The sequence below is a fragment of the Salvia miltiorrhiza genome, chromosome 5, assembly GCF_028751815.1.
Source record: "Salvia miltiorrhiza cultivar Shanhuang (shh) chromosome 5, IMPLAD_Smil_shh, whole genome shotgun sequence".
NCBI lineage: Eukaryota > Viridiplantae > Streptophyta > Magnoliopsida > Lamiales > Lamiaceae > Salvia > Salvia miltiorrhiza.
This window is the reverse complement of record NC_080391.1, coordinates 47,991,255-48,015,854: the sequence shown is the minus strand read 5'-3', so window position 1 is coordinate 48,015,854 and position 24,600 is coordinate 47,991,255. Positions and strand designations below refer to the sequence as shown.

Below are 24,600 nucleotides of genomic sequence, written 5' to 3'. Positions count from 1 at the left end.
CAGTGAGTTCCATCTTTATTGGGCTCGGCAATATATTTTTGTCAAAAAAAAAATCCCCCCTTTTCCCTATTGAACGGTATCCCCACGTGACTTTCTCTCTCCTCTCCGCGCTTGCCTCGTTCCTGCACTCCCGCACGATCGTTCCCTCCCAGCTCAACAATGGCAGGGGGCTCGCGCGAGCCGGGTGCGCGCCCGCTCCGTGAGTCCTCGCTGTGGATGCTCTTAGTATAAGTAGATAAAATGCATAGTTTATTTAAAGAAGACGCTTCCCCTTTTCTATGCTAAAAAAGACACGTCCTTTAAATTCTCTAAAAATAAGTTAACCAGTGATCTATATAATCGTCGAATTGTATGATCAATGTTTGGGTTCCAGAAAAAAAAAAAATTATGATACTATACATTAGTAACATAATAAGAAAACTTAGAAAGCAAAACTAATTGTAAAAGTTTAATTGTGAAAAGCTATGTGAGTTAAATGGATTTGAGATGAAGTTAAAAGAAACAGATCGGCGTATATTTGATGTATTTCTACTACGTGAGATCATTCAAAGTTCTATGATCGAAAATAATTGCTCGTTTGGTTCAAGTAGAGGAATGGAAAGGGAATGAAATCAAATAAAGAAGTGAAATTGTAATAATAATCATTACATTTATTGAGTGTTTGGTTTAACAATGGAAAGGAAACATTAGTAAAGGATTCCCTTTCTTTTGTTTCCCCTCTATTTTGAGGGGTAACAAATTGGATGATTAAGTTACCCTCAAGTAAGGGTAATGATTATCTCATTACCCAAACCAAACAACAAGTAATGGATTTAATTACTTGATTCACTTTTCAACCTCTAAAGACATCCAATCAGGCGTGGGGCAAGTATATAAAACAACGTATTTGATGTACTTCTAGTCGGTGATATTTAGTTTTTTGGAGTATTTTTTTTATTCTCACTTCTAAAAACATCCAATCAGACGTGGGGAAAGTATATAAAACAACGTATTTGATGTGCTTCTAGTCGGTGATATTTAGTTTTTTGGAGTATTTTTTTTTTTCTCAGCATGTAAACGCTTTATCTTCTGCTTCTATTCGCACTATTTAAGCGATTTATTTTGGATATATAGTTGTTGCACACCTCTTTTATTTTACTTTGTCGTAACTTGTGATATTTTGTTGTCAAAACTATAATTCTTTCTTCTTTTATTTTTAGCTTTTCTGATATTCAATTCCCAACATCAAACGATAAAATTGACAATATGAGAATATAATTGAGACAATTAACTTTAAAAGCCTCGATAAATTTTGATAAATTTTGAACTTTGACGTTAATATGAATATGAGAATGTCTAAATCACAATTTAAATATCGTGCATAAAATTGAGCAAGAAAAAAAATGCAAGGAATGTTAAAGGTTGAGTCTTTATTGCTGAGGTTTAAAGAGTTACTCTAAATTGCCAATGGCCTCAAAGATAGGATATTAAATTGTAAATAATCTTAAAAAAACGATGTAGAGTAATTCACGTTTTACATATGGTTTTAACAAATAAAATCACAAACTATTTAGAATTTGTAATTTTAATGTGATAAGTGTGACGAATTAAATCATCACCTTTTCAATTTTTACAATTCCGTCCCTCAATTTTTTTCGATCGTCAGATTGTTGAGTTGGAGTTTACGTGGATTAGTTCTCCAAGGTATGATATCATTTGCAATAAAATAACTGAATATTGAAAATTATGGTGCAAATACATGATACGATTCCTTTATAATTTGGAGATTTTTTTTAATTAAAATTGTATGAAACGGCGTCATTTAGGAACGACAACACTTTGGCGAATGAAAAAAAAATTGAAAGGGAAGGAATTACAAAAATTGGCAAGGTGGTGATTTAATTCGCTACACTTCAAAAGTCACGTTAAAATTACAATTCTAAAATAGTTAGAGATTTTATTTGCCAAAACTCTTTTTACATATTAAAGACTATTTTTATATGATCTCTCATGTAGATAAGTGTTATGTTACATATAATTGATAAAAGAACAAATCAAACATTGATTTTTATGTAATTTATAAAATTAATAATTTAATAATAATATATGAGATATTAAAATTAAAATAAATATATAAAAATAATTAAATAAAAATGACGTGGGCTATATGTAACATTATATTTATGAGGGTTAATAGCAAAAAAATACACGAACTTTCACCGAATTTGCAAATTGCACATGACCTTCAAAAATAGCCTCAGAATACATGACATTTTAATTTAATTGCAAATTGCACACGCGTTGACCAACACATTAATCCCTGTTAACGTGGCTCCCGGAATTTTCCTACGTGGAAGACCGACGTTCAAGTAATACGACGTCGTTTTGTAGTTATATCTAACGCTCAAAACGACGTCGTTTTGAGTGATTATAACTATTAAAAAAAAACCCCCCAAATCTGCAATCTCCACCGCCACCACCTGAAACCAGCCACTCCAATCCACCACCACTGCCTGATCAGTCACCACAATCAAACCCTCACAAGACTCCATTTTCTCACAAGATCTGCAAATAGAAAAGGAAATGAACAACAAATGAACCTCCGTCGCCGATTTCAGGTTCTCGAGGTTGGTGCAGACTTGGAGCAACTGAGCGGGACCGCCGGAGTCATCGCGCGATCCTAGGTGAAATCCTCAGATCTGCACACGAGCCCAGATCCGGTGCGCCTCTCACTTCATACACGAGTCACAGAGCACTCAAATTATCTGCTACTTCCACAAGGCCGCCACGCCGGAGGAGGGTTTTTCAGGGGGGGCGCGCGGCGGAGGAGGATGAAGGAGATGAGGGTTTGAAGAGGAACAAAGGAGAAGAAAAATTTGAAGAATAATTTCAGAGATGAGAAGAAAAATTTGAATAGGAACAGAGGGGCGGAGGAAGAGGGTGTGGAACGACGGCCAATCACCGGTCCTCGCCGGCCCCTCGGCAGCGACGACGATTCTCTTATAGACGGAGAACGAGAGAGACCTAGGGCTCGATTTAGGAGAAGATTTCCACCTGAGTTTGAGCGAGAGAATAAATGGTTGGAGGTCAGAGGCGGCGCCGGAGGTTAGGGCTGCAAAGGCGGATCTGTCGCGGAGGTGAGAGGCTGGAGCGAGATTTTGGAAAAAGGGGTTTCGGGTTTCCGGCTTCTTCAATTTTTTATTTTCAATTTTGTGTTTTTTTGTTTTTTTTTTTAAATATTAAGAGTAATGCCATGTCAAAAAAAAGTGTGTATTGTAGAGCCACACGTGTAAAAAAATCCACGTGTAATGCTATATATGTTAAATATTGTCCACCTCATCGCCGGTCAAACTTAAACGTAATCGAAATTTTCGCCGTGTGCAATTTGCAATTAAATTAAAAGGTGGTGTATTCAGAGGCTATTTTTGAAGGTCATGTGCAATATGTAAATTCGGTGAAAGTTCGTGTATTTTTCGACTATTAGCTCTATTTATGATCTCCCTATATCTAGATATGTATACATTGAATGTACATATTTAAAGAACACTTTTGCGATTACGATGTTTCAATTAAAATTTGAAAGCAATTAACTAATCATATACATAAATGAATCAGATTAGTTGTGAGCTATTTAGATTTCGATGTAATAAAAGCTAGTTTGGCTTGAGTATGTTTAATGAAGCTTGTCAATTAGACAATTTGAAATTAAGAGTTAACTTCAACTAAACAATTAAATTTGAAAGAGGTGGTATTGGGTACAATCGGGTGTATCGTACAATTGGATTGACCTGTATTTAAATCATGACCTGCATTCTGATTCAAATTCGCATTCTGATCCAAATCGTGTAAATGACACTATTCGGTTATACAAATGATATTATCTGTAATTGACATTATTCTGTTATACAAATGACATTGCATGCGTATAAAAGACACTATAACATTGTAAATGACACTGTGTATAATTGACACTATTCAAAAATATAAATGACACTTTTTGTAATTGATACTATCTATATAATATATAAAAGAGGAGTTTCTTCCCTCTCTTTTTTTCTCTCTTCTTCTACCAAAATTTTAACTACTTTTTTCTTTTTACTTTTTTATACTGAATAGTTATTTTTTAAACGTCATCAAATTTTATCATGAAATCAATATGCAGTATAGTATAAAACTCATCAAAAATGAATTTAAAATGAATAAGTTATGAAAAATTTAAATATTTTATTTGCTTTCTCTTTATTAAAAATCTATAACTTTTTATTTATGTTTGTGTATAAAATTACTATTTATTATGATGAATAATATATGCATAATGCAAATATTCATTATCGAACAATTTTTAAATTTATATAATAACTATTATTATCATTACACTTTTTATAAATTGCTAATTTACATTTTTAAATTCATGATTTTATTGAGTAATTGATGTGAATTATTATATTTTATTAAAACATATTTTTTATTTGTTTATATTTTGATTTTTTTTATTATTTATTTAAATTTATCGTTAAATTTCGATGTCCGTCGTGCATCGCACGAATGGGCGTATACTAGTAAGATTGTAAATGACACTATAACATTTTAAAATGTTGTCATTTATATAAAGAAAAATTGTCAATTGTAGGCAATGTCATTCGTATAACCGAAAAGTATCATTTACACAATTTGAGCCATGATGTTGGTTTGGATCCGGATATGAGTCATGGTCAAGGTATGGATCAACTCGGTTGTACGGTACACCCAATTGTACCCAAGTTTTTGTGAATTTGAAATTAAGAGTTTCCTATCGTAAGCTAAACAACTAAATTTGAAATTAAGAGTTTCCTATCGTATAATTAGCTTGTGAACAAATTTGTTACATATCCTAGGAATTATGGCAAAATATATATATATATATATATATATATATATATATATACGAATTTTAGTAAAATTTACAATTTTCACCTGAACTTTTAATTAAAAAGAAAACATGAACTTATATTTTTGTTGCAATTTTCATTTGAATTTGACTTTCGAAAAAATCAGAGCTTAGTTGGCAGTCGAAATGAACTTCAGAGGCTCGAAAGCCGAAGTTGCTGCTATCGGGTTGAACTTCGTAGGCTCGGAGGTCGGAGCTACGGTGTTTGAAGATTGGAGTTGTGGTGTTGGATTGTAGAGGCTCGGAGCTGCACATCTGGAGCTTTCGGTGAGAGGCGTAATCCGTGATGGCAAGGCTCGCGCGGCGCGACTTCCTAACTTGCGACGAGGGATAGGCCGAGCTTCTGGCTAAAATGGGTGGGATGTGAGGACAAGTGTTTGGAGAAGGTCGAAGGGAGAGTCGTATTGTTGTTTTTCTTCAATTTGAAAACTGATTTAGGGTTTATTAGTTTATTTATTTAATTGCAAAATTTTTAAAATAAAATAATTAATGAAAAGCCACGTCTACGCCAAATGGTTTTAATTATGCCACGTCAACGTTTAGTCAAAATAAAATTGATCGGTGTATTTTTTGGCCATATCCCTTATATCTTAACTTGAAATATAAATTTATTCACAAATTCATGGTGCATATTAATGATATATTTGAATAAAAATATTTATAAATATCCTATTTGAGTATCTAACAAAATTCTTACAAATTATTTATTAAAGTATGTAAGTGATCCACGCGGTATCATACAAATGTGGGTATAAGAAACCTCCTCCAACTTGTTAAATAGTTCCATAGTATAAATTTTATACTACTAAAATTGGTAACAATTATATATTTGTATTACATTAATTTGTTATGAGAATATAATAAGTATTCGAGAATAAAAGAAAAATCTAAATTTAAAAAGTTGGATTAAGTTGGTGACACCCTAATCGAATTCACCTTGTTCGTCCATATTCGAACGCATCAAATTAAACCCCGCCTTAAACCCTGGCCGCACTCTCTCCTACATCTCCTTTTCCGTTAATGGCAGACCTCTACAGATGAAGACGAAATGAGACTGATTCGTAGTGTTTGTCGATCTGCTAATGTCGGCTTCTCTCTTCGGTTTCAATGGCGTCAAGATACCACAATTTCAAGTGCTTCTCTGCATTCGGGTAAAATGTGACATGCCAAATTTTCTATTGAGAGATTGTTCAATTTGTATTGATTGCGTTTTTAGCAAACGAATTGTGCGGAAATTCTTGTTTCCTTGAAGTAGAAATCATGCTTTTAGTATGCTATCGTAATTTTGGAACTTCTCCGATCCGCTCCTTTTACAGCGCTACTAAGATTGTTGTATGATTTGTTTCTGATACATATATAGTCTAGCTCATTTGTTTAGAATTGTTTGGTCGATTTCCACAGTAGTTCAGATTTATTGATGCTTGATACATGTCAACGGCAGAGTTAACTGATGCTTCCAATCTAGGGCATGGGTCAAGGATACTGAGATGTGATCGATTATATGCTTCTGCTTCTTCTGCAACTAGTGTGCTGGAAGACAGAAAATCCCGCAAAAGACCCTCAAAGAATGACCGCAGAGCTATGGTGGAAACCTTTGTTAACGAGTATGTGTTCTTCAAATTTCCTTTGGTTCCGGCTGCAAATTAAATTTGCGTCATTTTAATAGTAATAGCCTGTTTCAAAGAATATGATTGATAAATGCTATTGAAGTCTATTTCCTTTCTCCGTTTGGTATCAATTGATTGTGATATGTTCGCACAAGACGTGAAAGTGATGCTTGCTGCCAATTGTGTTTTGTTCTCAGTTTGGAATTTGTTATATTTGTAGTACCTCTAGGCTGTAGTTATCAAAGAATGCTGATTTGTGTTTAAGGTTATCTGTTTTATAGTTCTGATCAGTGGTGATTCATTGCTGGTACAAATACTTTAACTGTTCCAAATTCTCGATCTGGTCGCCCGTTCGAAGCTCAATCCATTGGAATTGCTTGGCCAGCCTTTGTTTTTTGTGATATTTTCTTCATAGTAAGAAAACTTGTTAGAGAATGCAACCTTAATGTTCGTACACTTTGTAGTTGAATGTTCATGAATAAGCACCATATATAGATATTTTCCTTCTAATGCATTTTGCCCACATATGGTTCCTCCTTGTTTCTATATTCTTTTGTTATTGCTGCTTTAGGCGATGAGCTTCACCCTCACCTCAAGTTTTGCTCCGAGTCCGGGATATGGAGTATCTTTTGTGAAGAGAGTTTATAATAGACTACTTTAATAACTAGCTCTATCAATGGTGATGCTCGTGAAGAATGAGCTATGCTAATTGCTATATCAAAAAAATGTACATGATTGTTTACCCAATACCCCTAAGTTGGCTGATTGCTTATCCAATTTGTATGGATAAGTTTATAACCATACATGAGAAATTTTTAAAAAACCATCTCATGGACTGGTCAACAGGTACAGAATAACAAACGATGGGAAGTTTCCAACACTTTCTCATACTATAAAAGAAGTTGGTGGCGGTTACTATTATGTCAGGCAGATCGTGCAGGAAATGTTATATAATTCCAAACAATCCTCTGATTCTAAGTACGTCTCCATGGGAAAAAGTGCAACGAAAAAGAATGAGATGGCATATAATTCCAGGAATGCCATAGATTTTAAAGACATTAACTTGGAAAAAAGCATGACTGAAAATAATGAGATATTATGCAATTCCAAAGAACGACCCATGGATACTAAGGACACTTCCTTGGAGAAAAGCGCCACGAAAGAAGATAAGATATTCACTAAGTTTGAAGAGGTTCCTCAAGCCAAGGAGGAGCTAGGTGAAGATACCAGACCCATCTTGGAGTATGTTGAGAATTCCAGTTCCATGACCTTTCAATCAAAGCAAGACCAATTTGTTTCAGTTGAGGTAAGTGATGAAACCCACTTTTTTTTCAATATTACAATGCAGGTAGTTCTCCAAGAATATAATTCCTTCAGTTTTACTTCAGTTTCTTGCCAAAAGTTGTTTTCTTATGGTTGATTATAACCCGGTGTTCTGCACCTTGTTCTCATATTGATATTTGTATGTGCATTTCATTATAACCTTCTTTTTCCTATTTTTTGGCTGTTGAATGAAAAATATTAAATTACTATTCCTGTCTTGTAAGATTGATGAACCAAAAGATGTGGGAGCTCAATTTCACCACCTGATTGACAAACCTGAAAGTAGCCGGAACCCGGATTATGTAAAGGAACATGAGATACTTCAAGACAAGGTGCTGTCCGATGCTTTAGAACACAAGGCTTGGCCAGTGGAGTCCGCAGAAATATCTGGAAGGTAATTCTTTTTTGTCTTTACGTGGGCATCTGGAAGAGCTTTTGGATTCACATTAGGAAAATTTCAAGTCTATCTAATGAATAGAAATTTTAGAACTCTTAGCAGTTTAAAATTATTGAAGCACGTGGTATTTGGTATTATGTTGTCTCCATGCGGATTGCCTTACTTTTGTCGTAATTTTCTACAAGTCTTCTTCAATTCCCTCCAGGCCCCCCACTGATTTCACCTCTTCCCCTTCTTTCTCTTTGCCAGCTCCCACTTTCACTATGACATCGAATAAAGCCATGGCATTTTAGTCCTGGTTATGAACCTTTTTATGCTGCATGGGATTCGTTCCTATTTTTAAGTAAACAGTCTTTTCGTTCGTAGCTTTGTATTTTCTTTTATTGCAAGGATAACTATCTAAACTTTTTGAAAAAACTCTTCTACCCCATCCTACAACCTGAACCTCGTAAAAATCAGTCTTGCTCAGGTGCTCTATGTAAAATTGCAAATAAGGTTACCGTTTAATCTATAAGATGTTGGTGATGACTTGAGTCCCACCTGTACACCCTCAAGACTGACAGATCTGCACATAACATGCCTAGAGAATTTATGCACGCACATACATCAATATATATTCAAAAGTATATATCTATTGCATGCTTGTAAACTTTACTGTTACCGTCATATGCTCTGTATCTTTCTGAATCTCTTATATTATCCTCAATGTAGGCGGCTGCAAGAAGAGCCTCACAACTATGCAGAATCTCAAAGGAAATCCTCGGTGTGGAATAACTTAAAGTCTTTTGCAAATGGAATTTTGAGCATATGGAAGAGATCTTGATTGTACAAGAATTTGAGGTTTTACATCTTCCTGTGTGCATAGTTTTTACTCGTTGGTTATCAGAAATTGAAGTTTAGGTTATTCCATTCAACAGTAATGCTTTGCATTTTAGATAGCGGCACGGGCAGGTGATTTAGTAAATACATGGGCGAGATTTGTTACGAGTAGGAGATTTATTACGAGTAGGAGAATATTTTGTTTCAAGATCGTCATGGCAGCAGAGGAAAGGAAGTTGGTTGTCCAAAATTTCTGGCATGAAATCGGAGCACTGCGAAGGTCTCAGACATAAAAAGTATGCATTTAAATAAGCTTTCTCAACTTTGCATGCAGTTTGTGCAACTCCTTCCTGTTTGCTGCGTCGACATTATAGAAGGTATGCGCTGCTCCTGAAAATCGATTAGATTTATGTTTCACTGTAGACTAAAATCATTCCCAAAAATCTCCCTTTTGAATTCTAGAAATAGAAATTAGTTTTAGTGTGTTTTGGTTTCAGATATAAATTTTCGTAGAGGAGATTATGAGAAATAGCAATTTTATGTCGTTTTTGAATTCCTATGCATTTTATTTAATTTATTATAGTTTTAAACAAAATTATCGTTTTTAGTAATTTTTACTTTAATTAAAAGCTACGGAGCTTTCTACTAAGCCCAAGTAATTCCAGTCTTTTGCTAAACAGGGGGAGTCAAATAGTGAAAAATACACATACATCTGGCTCAATTTATTAATTTTTGCGAATTCTTTACAACTTAGTAGTTCGGCCACGGTTTTAGCAATTAGTTCTACACAAAATCTCCTGTATGCTCAGGTGTATCGTATACTCGAATTGATCTGTACTTAGATCTTGACCCGCATACTAATCCAAACTTGCATTCGGATCCAAATCGTGTAAATGACACTATTCAGTTATACAAATGACACTGCTTATAATTGACTCTATTCAATTATATAAATGATACTGTGACATTTTAAAATGTTATAGTGTCATTTTTAATCTTATAGTGTTATTTAAAATATTATAGTATTATTTACAACTAGCGTCAAACCCGTCAAAATTCGACGGGAATCATTTTATGTCATCATTTATAATTATTTTATGTTATTTTTATTACTATAGCATATGAAATAGTTTATATATAAATTATTTCTTTAATTAATTTGATATGATTAAATTAAATTAGTAATGCAATATTTGAAATAATATTAATCTTAATCACTTTCGCCAATTAAATGTAGGTTGTGATAATAGAAATACATTTTTATATAAATATTCATTTGATGAAGTTTATAAAAAGTTGATGTGGTATTGAAGATTTTAGAAGAAAAAAATATGTAAATTTAAAGTATGATATGATGTACGACTGATGCGTCACATCTGCTGTTAATCGTATATTTTACTCTCTCCGTCCATCAAACCTTTTTTTTTTTTTTTTTTTTTTTTCTATTTTGGTTCGTCCCCAAAACATATTCCTAACCTATTTTTGAAAACAATTTCACTAATTATTATTCTTGCAATTTCACTTTTTGTGGGACTCGTTCTCCACTTTCACTAACTATCACTTTTTGCGGGACTCATTCTCAACTTATCAAATACATAACTAACTTTTATTAAAACCCGTGTCATCCTCTCTTAGGAAGATGTTTGGGGGACAGAGGGAGTATTAAGTTTGTTCAAATTCTTTAAATTTGACAAATAAGAAATAATTTAACTAAACATATGTCATCTGAGTATCATCTCATATGAACCTAATAAGACCAGATAATCATATGAAGCTCTAAAGATCAAATATAACATTTGAACGTCAAAATTTTGAATGAATGTAAAAACTGATTAGAAATATATAAACTGATTAGAAATATATAAACTGTTTAGATAATCAATTCTCAATTCTCTTAGGAATTGATTTATTTTGCTATAATGTAAAAACTGATTAGAAATATATAAATAAATAAGAATAAATGAGAATTGAGGAAAATTAGAATGAAGTGATTATACGATGCCACGTAGGATAAGATTTATTTTGTTATAATATATGTAGGATTTTATAGTGTCAATTTCAGGAAGTGTCATTTATATTTCTGAATAATATCCCGTCATTTACAGTGTTATAGTGTCATTTGTATAACATAATAATGTCAATTACAGGCAGTGTCATTTGTATAATCGAATAGTGTCATTTACACGATTTGAGTCAAGATATGAATTTGAATCAAAATACAGGTTAGGATTTAAATACGAATCAATTCAAATATACGGTACACTCGAATATACCCAAGATCAGCTCTTAGTTCTATACTACTTGGCCAATATTATCAAAATCAAGCGACTTGATCAATCAATAAGTAATCCATTGCAGTTCACTGGATATAATTAGATTCGCTTCCATTTAATATATGAAAGCGTATGTTGTGTTGTGCCATGTCACTTGATTTTTATCGATTTCATATGTATTATGTCATATATCACTTAATTTTTGTCGATTTCATAGATTGTGAAAATAGCGACTGCATGGGTGACAAAAGTATGCTTTTTTATATTTTCTCTGTCTCTTGCAAACATTCACCGTTTTTATCATTTTAGGCTGTTTTACAAAAGTATGCTTTTTTATATTTGAACTATTTTACCACATTTTTTTGTATTTTTTATCTCTATTTTTCATAATATGGGACATTTTTTCAACTGATAATATACTTTTATTTAATATTGAAAAAAATAGCAAATGGTCCCCTATCATACAACCTAACACGTTTACTTCCCTATCTTTTGATTTTGGGCTGTTAGCCCCTCAACATGTTATAAAGAGTACAAAATGCCCCCTACTCTTAACGGACACTTAATACCATTAAGTATTTTTGTATTTTTTTTTATTTCTTACTAATATTTCTTACTATGAGCATATTTTTTTTTGAATTTAAATTTAAATGTTTGTAATATTTTTTTAAATAAAATCATTTTTGAATACACACACACTTTCACTGCGTTCTTGTAACAATTAAAGTTAGATGAGATTTAATATATATATATATATATATATATTATAAACAAAAAAATAAATTGTACCAATTAATATATAGTATATAAAAATAAAACATAACAAAGATAACCTTGTATTAATTAAAAACCCAAAAGCATACACGATATATGGAAGTAGAAATAATTCGATAGACAAAGATAACCTTGTATTAATTAAGAACGCGGTAAAAGTGTGTGTATTCAAAAATAATTTTATTTAAAAAAAATATTATAAACATTTAAATTTAAATTCAAAAAAATTATATGCTTATAGTAAGAAATATTAGTAAGAAATTAAAAAAAAATGAAAAATACTTAACGGTGTTAAATGTCCGTTAAGAGCAGGGGGCATTTTGCACTCTTTATGATATGTTGATGGGCTAACAGCCCAAAATCAAAAGATAGGGAGGTAAACGTGTTAGGGGGTTGTATGATAGGGGGCTATTTGCTACTTCTCTCTTTAATATTTATCAAAATTCGTGACATCCATACTACTATATATTTTTAGGAGACAAGTAGAATATTATCTATACTATATTAAAAAAAAAATTTTATTTAAAATCAATTTATTAATTTCAAATTGAATTGGTGACAAAGTTTTAAATAAATACAACTCAAGGTCATAATTGATGCAATATTCAAAATTTTAATTTTAATTAAGCGGTGGGCAGTCGACAACCAAGAGATTGGGCGCGTGCGAGCTGACAAGGTGCAAGTCAGAATCGATGAGTACGGGGGCGGTTAAGTTGATGCCGGAGGTGGGTTGCTGAAAAAAAAAAAAGGTGCAGATCCACCCCTGAAGTAGAGGGTGCAATTAAACCCAAACGTTAACGGACACTTAACGGCGTTAGGTCAGAGGGTGGAATTTGCACCCTTTTCTCGGAGTTCAGGGGTTTAGTTGCATACACAGTGAGTAAGAGGGGTTATACGCTATAAGGGCTACTACTTCGGGGGCCAATCTGCACCTTTTCCCTTAAAAAAAATACATGATACTAAATTCAAGTAAAAACAAAAATACATGATACTAAATTAATCCTTTATTAATATCTTAATGAAATGTCACTAATTAATCTTTTAATTTTTAGAGGAAGACCGCTAATCATTTTTCAGGAAAGATGACCACTAATCATAAATTTACATATTTTATATAAGGGTAAATATCATGAAAACCCCTCAAGTATACCTGCTTTATCAAAAATACTTTGAAACTTTTAAAATATTCTCTAAACCCTCAAACTATTAGACTTTTTATCAAATATATCCCGCATCTATTTTTCGGTCACCAAAAACGTGATGTGGCTTGCCGGATGCCACAATGTAATTTATATTCAATTTTTTTAAATGCAATGGCAAAAACGACATCGTTTCATACCATATCATTTTAAAAAAATCATTCTAAAATTTAAAATTCACTTCTATCGTGTTTGAAATTCACGCTAATAACCTAGAATTAGGAATAAACGCGATAGAAGAATAACTTTTAACGTATTAGCGTGAATTTCAAATACGATAGAAGTGAATTTTAAATTCCATAGTGGATTTTTAAAAAATGATATAGTACGAAACGAAGTCGTTTTTGCCATGTCATTTAAAAAAAAATAGAATTTAAATTACATTGTGGCATCCGGCGAGCCACATCACGTTTCTGGTGACCGGAAAATAAATGTCGTATATATTTGATAAAAAATTGATAGTTTGAGGGTTTAGATAACATTTCGAAAGTTTCAAGGTATTTTTGATAAAACGGGTATAATTTAGGGATTTTCATGATATTTACCCTTTATATAAATATATGAAATAATATAGTCAAATGGCCATAATGAAGATTGAAAATTAATTTTTGGCCCCTAATCTTAAAACATTAAAATATGGCCATTAATTAGGTGGTATGCCTAATTTGCCATTTTTACTCGGCCGCTGGGGTGATTGCGCAACCGCTGGGGTGAATACGGTTGTATGTAATCTTAGTTGACGTTAATTCAATATTATTGAAAGAATGACTAATCCATAAAACATGTGGTGAGATGTGTTGTAACAGTGAATGTGTAAGAAAGATAAAATACAGCGAATGATAATCCAGTTCGGTTAAACTACCTACGTCTGGGGCATCGTCCATGGAAAATTATCCACTATATGAAATTAAGATGTACAAATGACTTACACAATAAGACACCCTCTTACTTAGCCTCTAAATCTTCCCAAAACTCCAACGTCGGTGAATAATTGAAAGCTAGACAATGACTAGCTTTCTAGGCGCACCTAATCCCTTGAGAAACAATAACAAAAAATAAAGAAGAGTTTATAACTCTTTTACAAACCTAATCCCTTGAGAAACAATAACAAAAAATAAAGAAGAGTTTATAACTCTTTTATAATGTACGCTCAAGTATATAACTCACAAACACTCTTCTGCTAGGACAAACAAAAGTACTGTATCAATTAATGTATTATAGACTGTACAAGTTCGGGGGACACCTAGCAGGAACAAGAATTCTCGACTACATTGCGAGAGCTGTTATGAACGAAAATCCCCAGCGATCTTGAACGAAATATGGTCTTCTTTTATAGATTTCAAGCCTCCAATCTTCTCTTATAACCCAAGTTAATCATTTCATAATTGTAGGTGGAAATATGAGTTCTAACTCGATGAGGACTTTGCGTGTCACAGCCCGCCCTAACTATGGATAGTTAGGCCGAGTGATCCACGACTAGGGATGGGGTTAAAGAAGAAGGGGAAGAAAAGGGGCGTCATTTATAGCCGTAAAACTTACTCATCTTAATAAAACTCGTCATTTTTATTCATTAATACTCAATTGAAAACAGTCTATGAAAGACAGCATAAAACTTAATTAATATCATTAATCAAGTTATACATCGTATGAAACCATTCTCTTAAGACTCAAAGTATGACATAACATACTATAACATCAACAACATCTTGCAGCGGAAAGTAGCTAGACATATGTATGAAGACATATTCTAGACAGGTTAACTATTTATTAACAACCCTGGAGACTCCGCTCATTGCAGCACCATCATCACATCAGCTCAACCTGCACATTTAGAAAACATATGCAGGGCTGAGTACAAAAGCACTCAGTGGGCACGTATGCCTAGGTATAAAAATACATGCTTCAAAACTGTAAATTGTCATGCCATCATAAACAGTACAACAAGGGAGTTTTTCGCTAAAAAGGCCCAAGCTTACTAAGTTCATTTGTGATTCTTAAAGTTCGTCTGATCAGACTAAGTTCTTTTGTAATCTATCATATCTGAAACTGTGTGCCGGAGAGGTGGCCACCTCTCACGGTCACTTGACCGGCCAACCCGCTAGATGACTCACGGTCACTGGTGTACACTAGCCCTGGCAGGATAGCTATCAACTGCTCAGGACCCGAATTCGATTGCATCATTGGCAAAGCCAAAGCAGATAGATATCATACTAAAATTTAAACATTTTATGGCAAGACAACAGTTGTAATATTTTCCAGTTCAAAGATTTGTAACGAAATAACTTGTTCAAAGGTAGCATTAAACTCGTTTGATAGATATATAAAACTGAAATTAACAGTTAAATCATCTCATGCATTCATTCGTATAAGAGGCCTACGACACGCAGGGGATCTCTATATACGTATAGTAAAAGTAATGCCCACCTCGTTGTGTCTCTGTATCAATGAGTAACGTCACTCTCTCCCTCAAGTCGTTACTTCCCAAAAGGACCTTCATCGTTATGAAGAATTGGTGAGAAGTTATAAAAGAAACCTCGATTAATAATCTAATCTCTTTTATGAAACATTAGTATCTCTAATGTTCATCTCTCTTGATTGTTAATCAATATAACAATTATTATCTCTCGTCATTCCTCATTAATTATAACATCCTTATGTTATAATTAGCAGCGCTTCAATTAAAAGAAATTAATATTTAACACATCGAAAAGTCCACTTTCTTAGCAGATCTATTCGCTCTCATCTCGTCTAATTAACCAATTAGAAAGTTAAACTTTCCATTAGGTATGTATTTGAGTCACAGGTCAACAAGAATTGACTATGCTCAAATTCTAATTTCACTAAAAATTTCGACATGACCTATTCATATATAATGTCAGCCACGAGATTTCAACGCGTGAATCTCACTACGTGAACTCGTCTCTCGACTCAAAACTTAACATCTTGACATCTTTTCAATGCAAACCAAACAATTCAAAATCATCAAAACTCTTTATCAGTAAACTATCATTTATACTCGACACCAATTGTTCGAGTGTCAGATACCAACATTTATGTGCGTTAATCATAACTCTCACAACTCACACCATTTAGTCATATCGTATCATCCATCAAAACAAATATAATCAAGTTGTTTTCTAGAAAGTTTTGCTGTTTTTGTGTCATCTTTAAAAATTCATAACAACCAACTCAATCATCATAAACTCTCATACCAATTGATCTCAAAAACTCCATGAAGTGTAGTTCACTCTACAAAATGGTAGTTAACCACAAAGGTTAAAGGTTTTTGGAGATATTGCTCTTTTAGTGCAGGCTGTCAAAGATTGACAGTTTCTGCCAATTTTGTTTAGGCCATTAGAAACCAAGGCAAACCTTAATAAAATTCCATCAAATTTAATCAGCCAAAACTAAAGGTATCCTTGAAGATTTGGTTAAAATTTCACAAGAGAAAACTGTTGGTCAAAAGTTGCGGCCAATCAAAAGTTGTGGCCAAAAAGGGTGTGCTGCTAACAAATCAAAGTTTGCTGCACAATTCCAACTTTGCTTCATTGTGTTCTTCAACAAATGCGGCAAGCTCCCCCCTCATTTTGCCTATAAATTGAAGGCATGGCAGCAGCTTGTAATCACCCCAAAACCCCCAGAACAACACCAGAGAAGGGTGTGATATTAGAGAGAGAGAAATCTTGTGTGAGGATAGCTTCTGAGTGGAAGTTATACACGAGTGATAAAAGTGAGTTGAGAGATAGCCTCTGCGTAGGCAGATACAAAATACAGTGTGGTATTTTTGTTGTACTCCTCCTTTTGAGATTCTCTAATATATTGGTGTGGGTCCGTGGACATAGGCAGTTTGGCCGAACCACGTTAAAAATATCGGTGTCATTTTTCTTCTCGTTTCATATCGGTCGATATCCACAATATTGAGTCACACTTGATCCCGGGCGGAATTAGTTGTGTCTAATTTCCCAACAACAATCCTGGGCGGAATTATTGGCGTCTATAATTCCCAACAAAAACGTTCATATGATCTGCCAAATAAACAATGAAACTCATACACTTTTACTGTTGGAAAAATATGACAGCAGAACAGGGCATTTTTGAAATAATAAACTGCTCTGTTTCAGAGGTCATAAAAATCGAAATCTTATGTTTTTAGAAAAGTATTGAAGTCTAGTTTCGTTTAAAAAAAACGGTGATGCAAAATCCTTCATGGATTAATAGATATAAACGTTTTTGTGAAGTCTACCAACAGTTGACAGATTCTGTCAAGGATTTTTTTCAAAATATCTTTAAAATACCAAACATCATCCAAAAGACATGAAATTTTGCAGCGACGAAATACACATATCATAGATAAACATACTAAAATTTCAGAGCCATCAAGCAATGAAAACTCATCGAAACATAAGCTTGAAACTGTTGTAAAATTTTGACAGAATTCCAGTTTTAATTTCGTTCAACAATTATCATCCATAAATTGTAAATCAATTAGCATGCTCATGTGATATCGTAGAACACATATACGCAATAATATTCATTATGCAACGTCCCAAACTTCACGAATTTAAATAATCATACTCTAAAAACTTATACAATTTTCGTGCTTGGAAAAATACGAATTTAATATATATCGATTCTAGCATACCCTTAAGCACAAATATCAAGTCAAAACGATCAAACAAAAATCGAAAGACAAGCTAATATGTGAAAAACGGGGCTGCCCTCATGGGTTTCATAGCTACGGTTCGTTCCGTTCTTACTCCCTTCATTAAACATGCTCAACATCTACCCAAGAACAACATACTAAAATTTCACGACGATCCGACGTCGTTTCAAAATAAAGTCGAGAATCGACGTTTTTCGACGTCGACGAAAATCGAAAAGAAAACCATCAAAACGTAGGTAGAGATCTTACCTACTTAGATACGTGATCGAAAAGATGATCGGCGCTCGTCTTGGTGCTCAAATCGGAGGTCAAAAGCTTAAATGGTATTAACGTTGAATATAGTGTGTGTTTTGGGTGTTGTGTGTGTGAGTTTGTGTGTTGTGCGTGAGTTTAGAGTGTTTGGTTGTAGCAGCCAACACTTTAATAGGGAAAGGGGCTTTGGGAGGTTTGGGGGTGGTTAGGGGTAGGGTAGGTTAGATATTTAAGATATTAACCCGTTAGTCGTTAAATATCTCGTCTCGTCTCATTTTAACAACTAACAACCCATACTCTTTGTTACTCGCCCTCTCAACCTCTACTCACTTTCATTGCACTCGTAATTCTATATAAATATAGAAAACACAAGCTCGTTCTCGAAATTCTGATAAACGAGCTCATTTCGTTTATCGAGAAATCCCGATTTACTATTCACTCGTCGTCCAAAAATAAAAACTTTCATTATTGGACTCGTATCGAAAAACTAAGAATATTTCTCGACGACGTGCACGTAAGATTTTGAAAGTCGACAAAAAGACGAAATAGCAGTATTTTACTATTCATCGTCAAAAAGTCATAATTTTGAAAAACGTCTTAACGGACTCAGATCTCACTTCCGAGTTCATCGTTCTCATTCAAATAATTATCTCGAATTATTCAAATACTCAAACTCAAATACAGATATAAAATCCCACATCATTCTCACATCATCGAAAGAACATCTCAACATCTTAAAAAAAATAACAAGAAAACTTCATATAACTCCTCATCTCTTTACAAAGTAAATCAAACAAGGGATCTAAACCCTAATTACTCAAACTCAAGAAATTAAACACGTCATCAAAAGCCCGGGTATTACATTGCGTGGATGATCTTGATCTATCTGTAATTGTGCTCTCATTAAATCTGTAAATTTGTAGCCAAGTATATCCATACAAATTACATAAGATAACTCCAAAGTTATCTACAAAATTTGCAGGTATGAAGGCTTTGAATATCTCAACTGCTACTTAGAACATCCAAGGATACTGATCAAGGTATTGTGCTAACTCTCAGAAAAACATCTACGAATGCTATCACTTGTCTAAATAATGACAATACGATAAAATTCAAATATTATTCTAACTATTTTATATTTGTATATAGCCTTATAATCGGTCGATTCTATATAACCAATAATGAATTTCTAATTTTAACAAATATCCTAGATAGTTTTAGTATAAATTAATAGATTTGTTATTGACATTTATAATATATATATATATATATATATATATATATATATATATATATATATATATATGGTGCGGTTATAGTGAGAACCACACTTATCGTGAGAACATAAGAACCATTAAAATCAATGCATCTACTATATAAATTAATGCATTCGCTATTAAATTTAATGCATCCGAAAATAATAAATTTTTTGCTCTCTTTAGGATTCGAACCCAGGATCTGTATTCATCCACCAAGATGATGCATCCACCGTAGATCTTGATGATCGAATGGTTTAAAATGATTCTTTGTTCTAATTTTATTTAGTGGTTCTTGTTTGAACCTCTCCCTATATATATATATATATATATATATATATATATATATATATATAATACTATTTCTTGAAAATAATAAATGTAATTATTTAGCTTATTTGCAAATTTTCAATTTTGAAAAAAATTATGAAATATTAAAACTTTTATTTGATTAATGTACTATTCTGTGTTTTGTAGTATAACTGTGAATATTGTGTAGAATTTAATATTTTTACAATTAAAAATATTTATGTTTTATATTTTTTTCCAATTTAAAATATATATATATATATATATATATTTAATTTTTTATTTTAACTATAAATATTACTGTGATACTAAGGACAAATCTAATATTTATGAAAAAAGAATCAGAGACCTTATACCGCTCGAAGTTTAAGGGTGCCTCCAACCATGAGCCAGTTTTTAGTTTCTAAATTGCCACATATGTGCCACATCGGCTTTAGAAACCCACCTACTTTTTTCTCTCACATCTCCTCCAACAATAAACCATTCTTACTTTTTCAGGGTCCCACCATAATATACACTCCCTTTATATATATATATATATATATATATATATATATATATATATATATATATATTTTCCCAATTAATTTTATTTGCATTATTATTTATATATTTTAATTTTATTTTAAAATTAATTTCTATATATTAATTATCTAATTTAATAAAATAAATTAAATTTAAAATTATAAATAATAATTAAAATTACATTATTATTGAAACTACATAAACATAATAATTCAAATTAATATTACTTAATTCTAGCCATCCGCGACATTGATTTGTGCCCAAATATGTGTGTTAAATCATGTTGAAGTTGGAGATGGACTTGTTTATTTGTTAAATCCTTGTGATTTTGGAGATAATTTTCAAATGCTTCCCAATTGTTAGTACCCATTGGTATTGGTTGCTGAGGAGTTGCATCTTCGTCAGACCAGTTGACCGCTTCTTCACCCTCATCCTCAATGATCATGTTGTGCAAAATAATACATGTGAGCATTATATTGCGAAGGTCTTCCTTAAAATAAGATCGCACGGGATTTCGAACTACCGCCCAACGAGCTTGTAGCACTCCAAATGCTCGTTCAACGTCCTTTCTTGCAGCTTCTTGTCTTTGCGCAAATTTTCCTCTGACCGGATCTCCTGGTGCTGGGTAACTCTTGACGAATGAAGCCCAAGTTGGATAAATTCCATTTGTCAGATAGTATCCTTTGTTATACATCCGACCATTCACAGTGAATTGAACTGGTGGGGCATTTCCCTGAAGGAATTGATTAAATAATGGAGATCCATGAAGAACATTGATATCATTGCTTGCTCCGGCGACGCCAAAGAAAGCATGCCATATCCACAAATCTGCCGATGCCACCGCTTCAAGAACTATTGTAGGAACGCCATGATCGCCTCGTGTATAGTATTCTTTGTATGCGACTGGACAATTCCTCCACTCCCAATGCATGTAATCGAGGCTTCCCAGCATTCCCGGGAAGCTATGTCTTTCTTCATGCATTTGTAGCAAGCGTTCAGTATCTAATGCATTTGGAGTCCTCAAATATCGATCACCATAAACAGCAATCATACTCCTGCAAAATTCATGTAGATATTCCAAAGCAGTACTCTCACCCATCCGCATGTACTCATCAAATGAATCACCGGGAGCCGCATATGCAAACTGTCGAATAGCTGCGGTGCACTTTTGGAGTGGTGATAGACCATTCCTTCCAGTTACATCTTGCCTCAATGTGAAAAAGGGTGAGTAGTTGCTCATCGCATCAACGATCTTGACAAATAAGTCTCGTCGCATTCGAAATCAACTGCGAAAAAGATCGCCATCATAGATGGGTTCGTCACAGAAATAGTCACGAACGAGACGATCATGGCCCTTTTCACGCTCCCGATCCCTATATTTTTTAGGACCGCTTATCCTTCGTGAACTTTGCATTGTTGCTTTATCTGCATCAAGCATAGCAACCATCTCTCGCATAATCGGATCGGTTGTCGAAATTCGAATGTATTGCTTCCACATTTAATCAATTTGACGTGGACTAGGAATATAAGACATTTTGGATATCGCCTTCGTCTCCTTCGCATTTTCAGTGGGTTTAACAATTTCCACGACAACATCATCATCATCAACAGCAACTGGAATTTGTGAAGAATGCTGAGGAAACTGAGAGCTAGTTTGTTGAGACTGGTTTGGTGGAGGCATGAAATAGCTAGAAGGAATGTTGGATGGAAATTGTGGAGGAAAATTCAAACTACCAGGGGAGTTGAACGGAAATTGTTGAGAAAAATTCGAACCGTAGGGAGAGTTGAATGGAAATTGTTGAGGAAAATTCGGACCGCCGGGAGAGTTGAATGGAAATTGTTGAGGAAAATTTGAAGACATTTGATAGTTGTATGGAAATTGTTATTGAGCGTAAGACATGTGAGGATATTGTGAATTTGGAAAATATGAACCTTGAAAATTTTGGGTGCTTGAATTACTTGAATCAGAATTTTGAGAGCTTGAATCCACCATTTTACTAGTGAAAATGAAGAGAAGAAGAAAATAATAAGATGAATTTTTTTTATAAATGTATGAAGAATAGAAAATTGAAGGGATATATATAGGCAAAATTTAGAATTGAACGTTATATAAAATGCTATCGTTACATTTTTTTTAAGGGAAAAATGTAATCGTTACATAAAAATAAGTAAAACAATCAATAAAAGCGAATAAGCAATAACTGAAAAAAATATGAAAGCAAAAAAAATAAAGTCTGAAAAAAAAATGCAAGCAAACCGAAAAAGTAGAGGAAAACTATTAAAAATAAATTTAAAAAGTAGATAGGGCCCCACATTTGTCGGCTGGAAACTGGGTGCAAAAATGAAACTAGTTTCCTCGATTTTTGGGCTGCACCCAGTTTCAATTTTCTCCAATGACGGGTGCAAAAAGTAGAAACTAGATTTGGGTACCATCGGAGGCACCCTAAGGCTTCAGCAAAATGATTCACTCAAAAAAAAAAGAAGATAAAAGAGCAAAATGACAAGATCTTTGAAAAGGGAATAAAAATAATAATAAAATATTAAATCAACATATAATTTGATGTGTTAAACGGTGTAAATTGTCCAAACAAGGAAGTAAAAATTACTAACTCCGTCCACAAAAAGCATGGCAATTTTGTCGTTTTGGGCGTCCACAAAAATTATGGCACTTTCCATTTTAAGACATGATCCCACCATTTTTTCTTATCTTTTATCCTTACAAATACCACTTATTTACAAAAAAATTATCATTAATTCAATCTCAACCACTCATTTCAAATTTTGGTAGGACAATTTCTTTACTACATAAAAATCACCACAATTTTACTTAAAACGTGCGCCCACCAAAAATGCCATACTTTTGGTGGACGAGGGAATAATAAATTGTATACCAACATAATTTTAATAACTTTTAGGTAACTTTTAGTAAAATGGATTAAATTGTCCTTAATTTAACTTGTACAAAATTAGTTCTTATTTCCTCTCTCTCACTCTTCTCTATGCTTTGTCTCTCTCTTCGGTTTCAGTGCGAAGACATGTATTTATTTTTTTGGTCATCTTTTTCATTTAAATTCAGCAATGGTTCTTTTATTATTTTCTCTAAATATACTTTTTCGGTCATATTCTCATTCAAATACTTGTCAGTTTTAGTCATTTTTTTGTGTCTTTTCATTAAACTTATTTCCGTTCAATTATATTTGAATACTTATTTTTCAGTTATATTTCAGATCTGGTACGAAAGGGGACCTATTCGCACAATTCGATCCAAGATATGTCGCCCCAAGTGTTGGCACGAATGTTGCGAAGAGGACATTTTGCACCATTCGTGGCAAGTGTTGTAGGCAAGCACTTGGAACGAATGGTGCAAAAAAACTCATTCATTCCAAGATGTATCATGCCAACACTTGGTATGAAATAACTCATTCGCACCATTCGTGTCAAGTGTTGTGGGCCAACATTGGTATGAATTGACGAAAGAATTGATTCGTACCATTCGTCCCAATATCTGTCGCGGCAACACTTAGCACGAATGGAACGAAAGAGCCTAATCGTACTATTCATTTTCAGATATGTTGTGTCAAGTGTTGGCATAAATGCTGCAAACATGTCATGTCTCACCATTCGTGCCAAGTGTTGTGCGTCAGCACTTAGAACGAATGATGCAAAAGAACTCATTCATACCATTTGTTACGAAAGAACTTATTTGTATCATTCGTCACCAAAAGATGATGCGATTTGTTTCAACAAAAATAATCATCATATCCTTGTAGTTTGTTTCAACAAATCCAAGTACAATTAATAAATAAAATTTGAATCAACATTTATTTCATTTTCTTCATTTTCCAATAAATCTAATTACAAATCAAATGTGCATATCATCACGAAATCTAAAAAATAATACTAAATCTCATAAATCTAACTAAATATCTGGACTAAATCTTTATTTTCATCATTTCGTTCTCTTTATTTCATTTTAAAGAAGAGGGAGGCGACATCCGGGTGAATCCGTATTCGGAGGAGATTATTCCTCACCCCAGTTTGTCTCCATTTGTGCACTTGGCACGAACGATACAAATGAGTTTTTTTCATACCATTCATGTTCGGTATATGTGATATAGATCTGGGAACGAATAGTGCGAATGTGCATCCGCACCATTCGTTCCAACACTTGACGCGACAGATCTTGGAACGAACGGAATGGATGGTGCTAATTAGCACCATCCATCCATTTACTTGCCACAACAAATCTTGAAACAAATGGTACGGAAGAAGTCATTTGTACCATTTCGTTCCAAAT

The 24,600-nt window shown here is 33.4% G+C and overlaps 2 protein-coding genes across 4 annotated transcripts; one reads left to right on the top strand and one right to left on the bottom strand.

Moving 5' to 3' along the window:
• Positions 1-5,809: 5,809 nt before the first annotated feature.
• Positions 5,810-9,605, top strand: LOC130987087 (uncharacterized). Of its 3 annotated transcripts, none has more exons than XM_057910696.1 (6): positions 5,810-6,057; positions 6,348-6,510; positions 7,360-7,819; positions 8,061-8,230; positions 8,945-9,073; positions 9,169-9,605. In XM_057910696.1, exons 1-5 carry the CDS (start codon positions 5,955-5,957, stop codon positions 9,054-9,056), a joined length of 1,008 nt encoding a protein of 335 aa, XP_057766679.1. In that variant the 5' UTR covers positions 5,810-5,954; the 3' UTR covers positions 9,057-9,073; positions 9,169-9,605. The 3 variants fall into 3 exon arrangements, with proteins under 3 accessions (XP_057766679.1, XP_057766680.1, XP_057766678.1); XM_057910695.1 differs by having other exon boundaries at positions 5,828-6,057; positions 9,151-9,605; XM_057910697.1 differs by having other exon boundaries at positions 5,815-6,057; positions 6,372-6,510; positions 8,945-9,605.
• Positions 9,606-20,526: 10,921 nt separating this feature from the next.
• LOC131026049 (protein ALP1-like) lies at positions 20,527-21,543 on the bottom strand. The gene has a single exon (XM_057955826.1). It carries the CDS (start codon positions 21,541-21,543, stop codon positions 20,527-20,529), a length of 1,017 nt encoding a protein of 338 aa, XP_057811809.1.
• Positions 21,544-24,600: the final 3,057 nt, after the last annotated feature.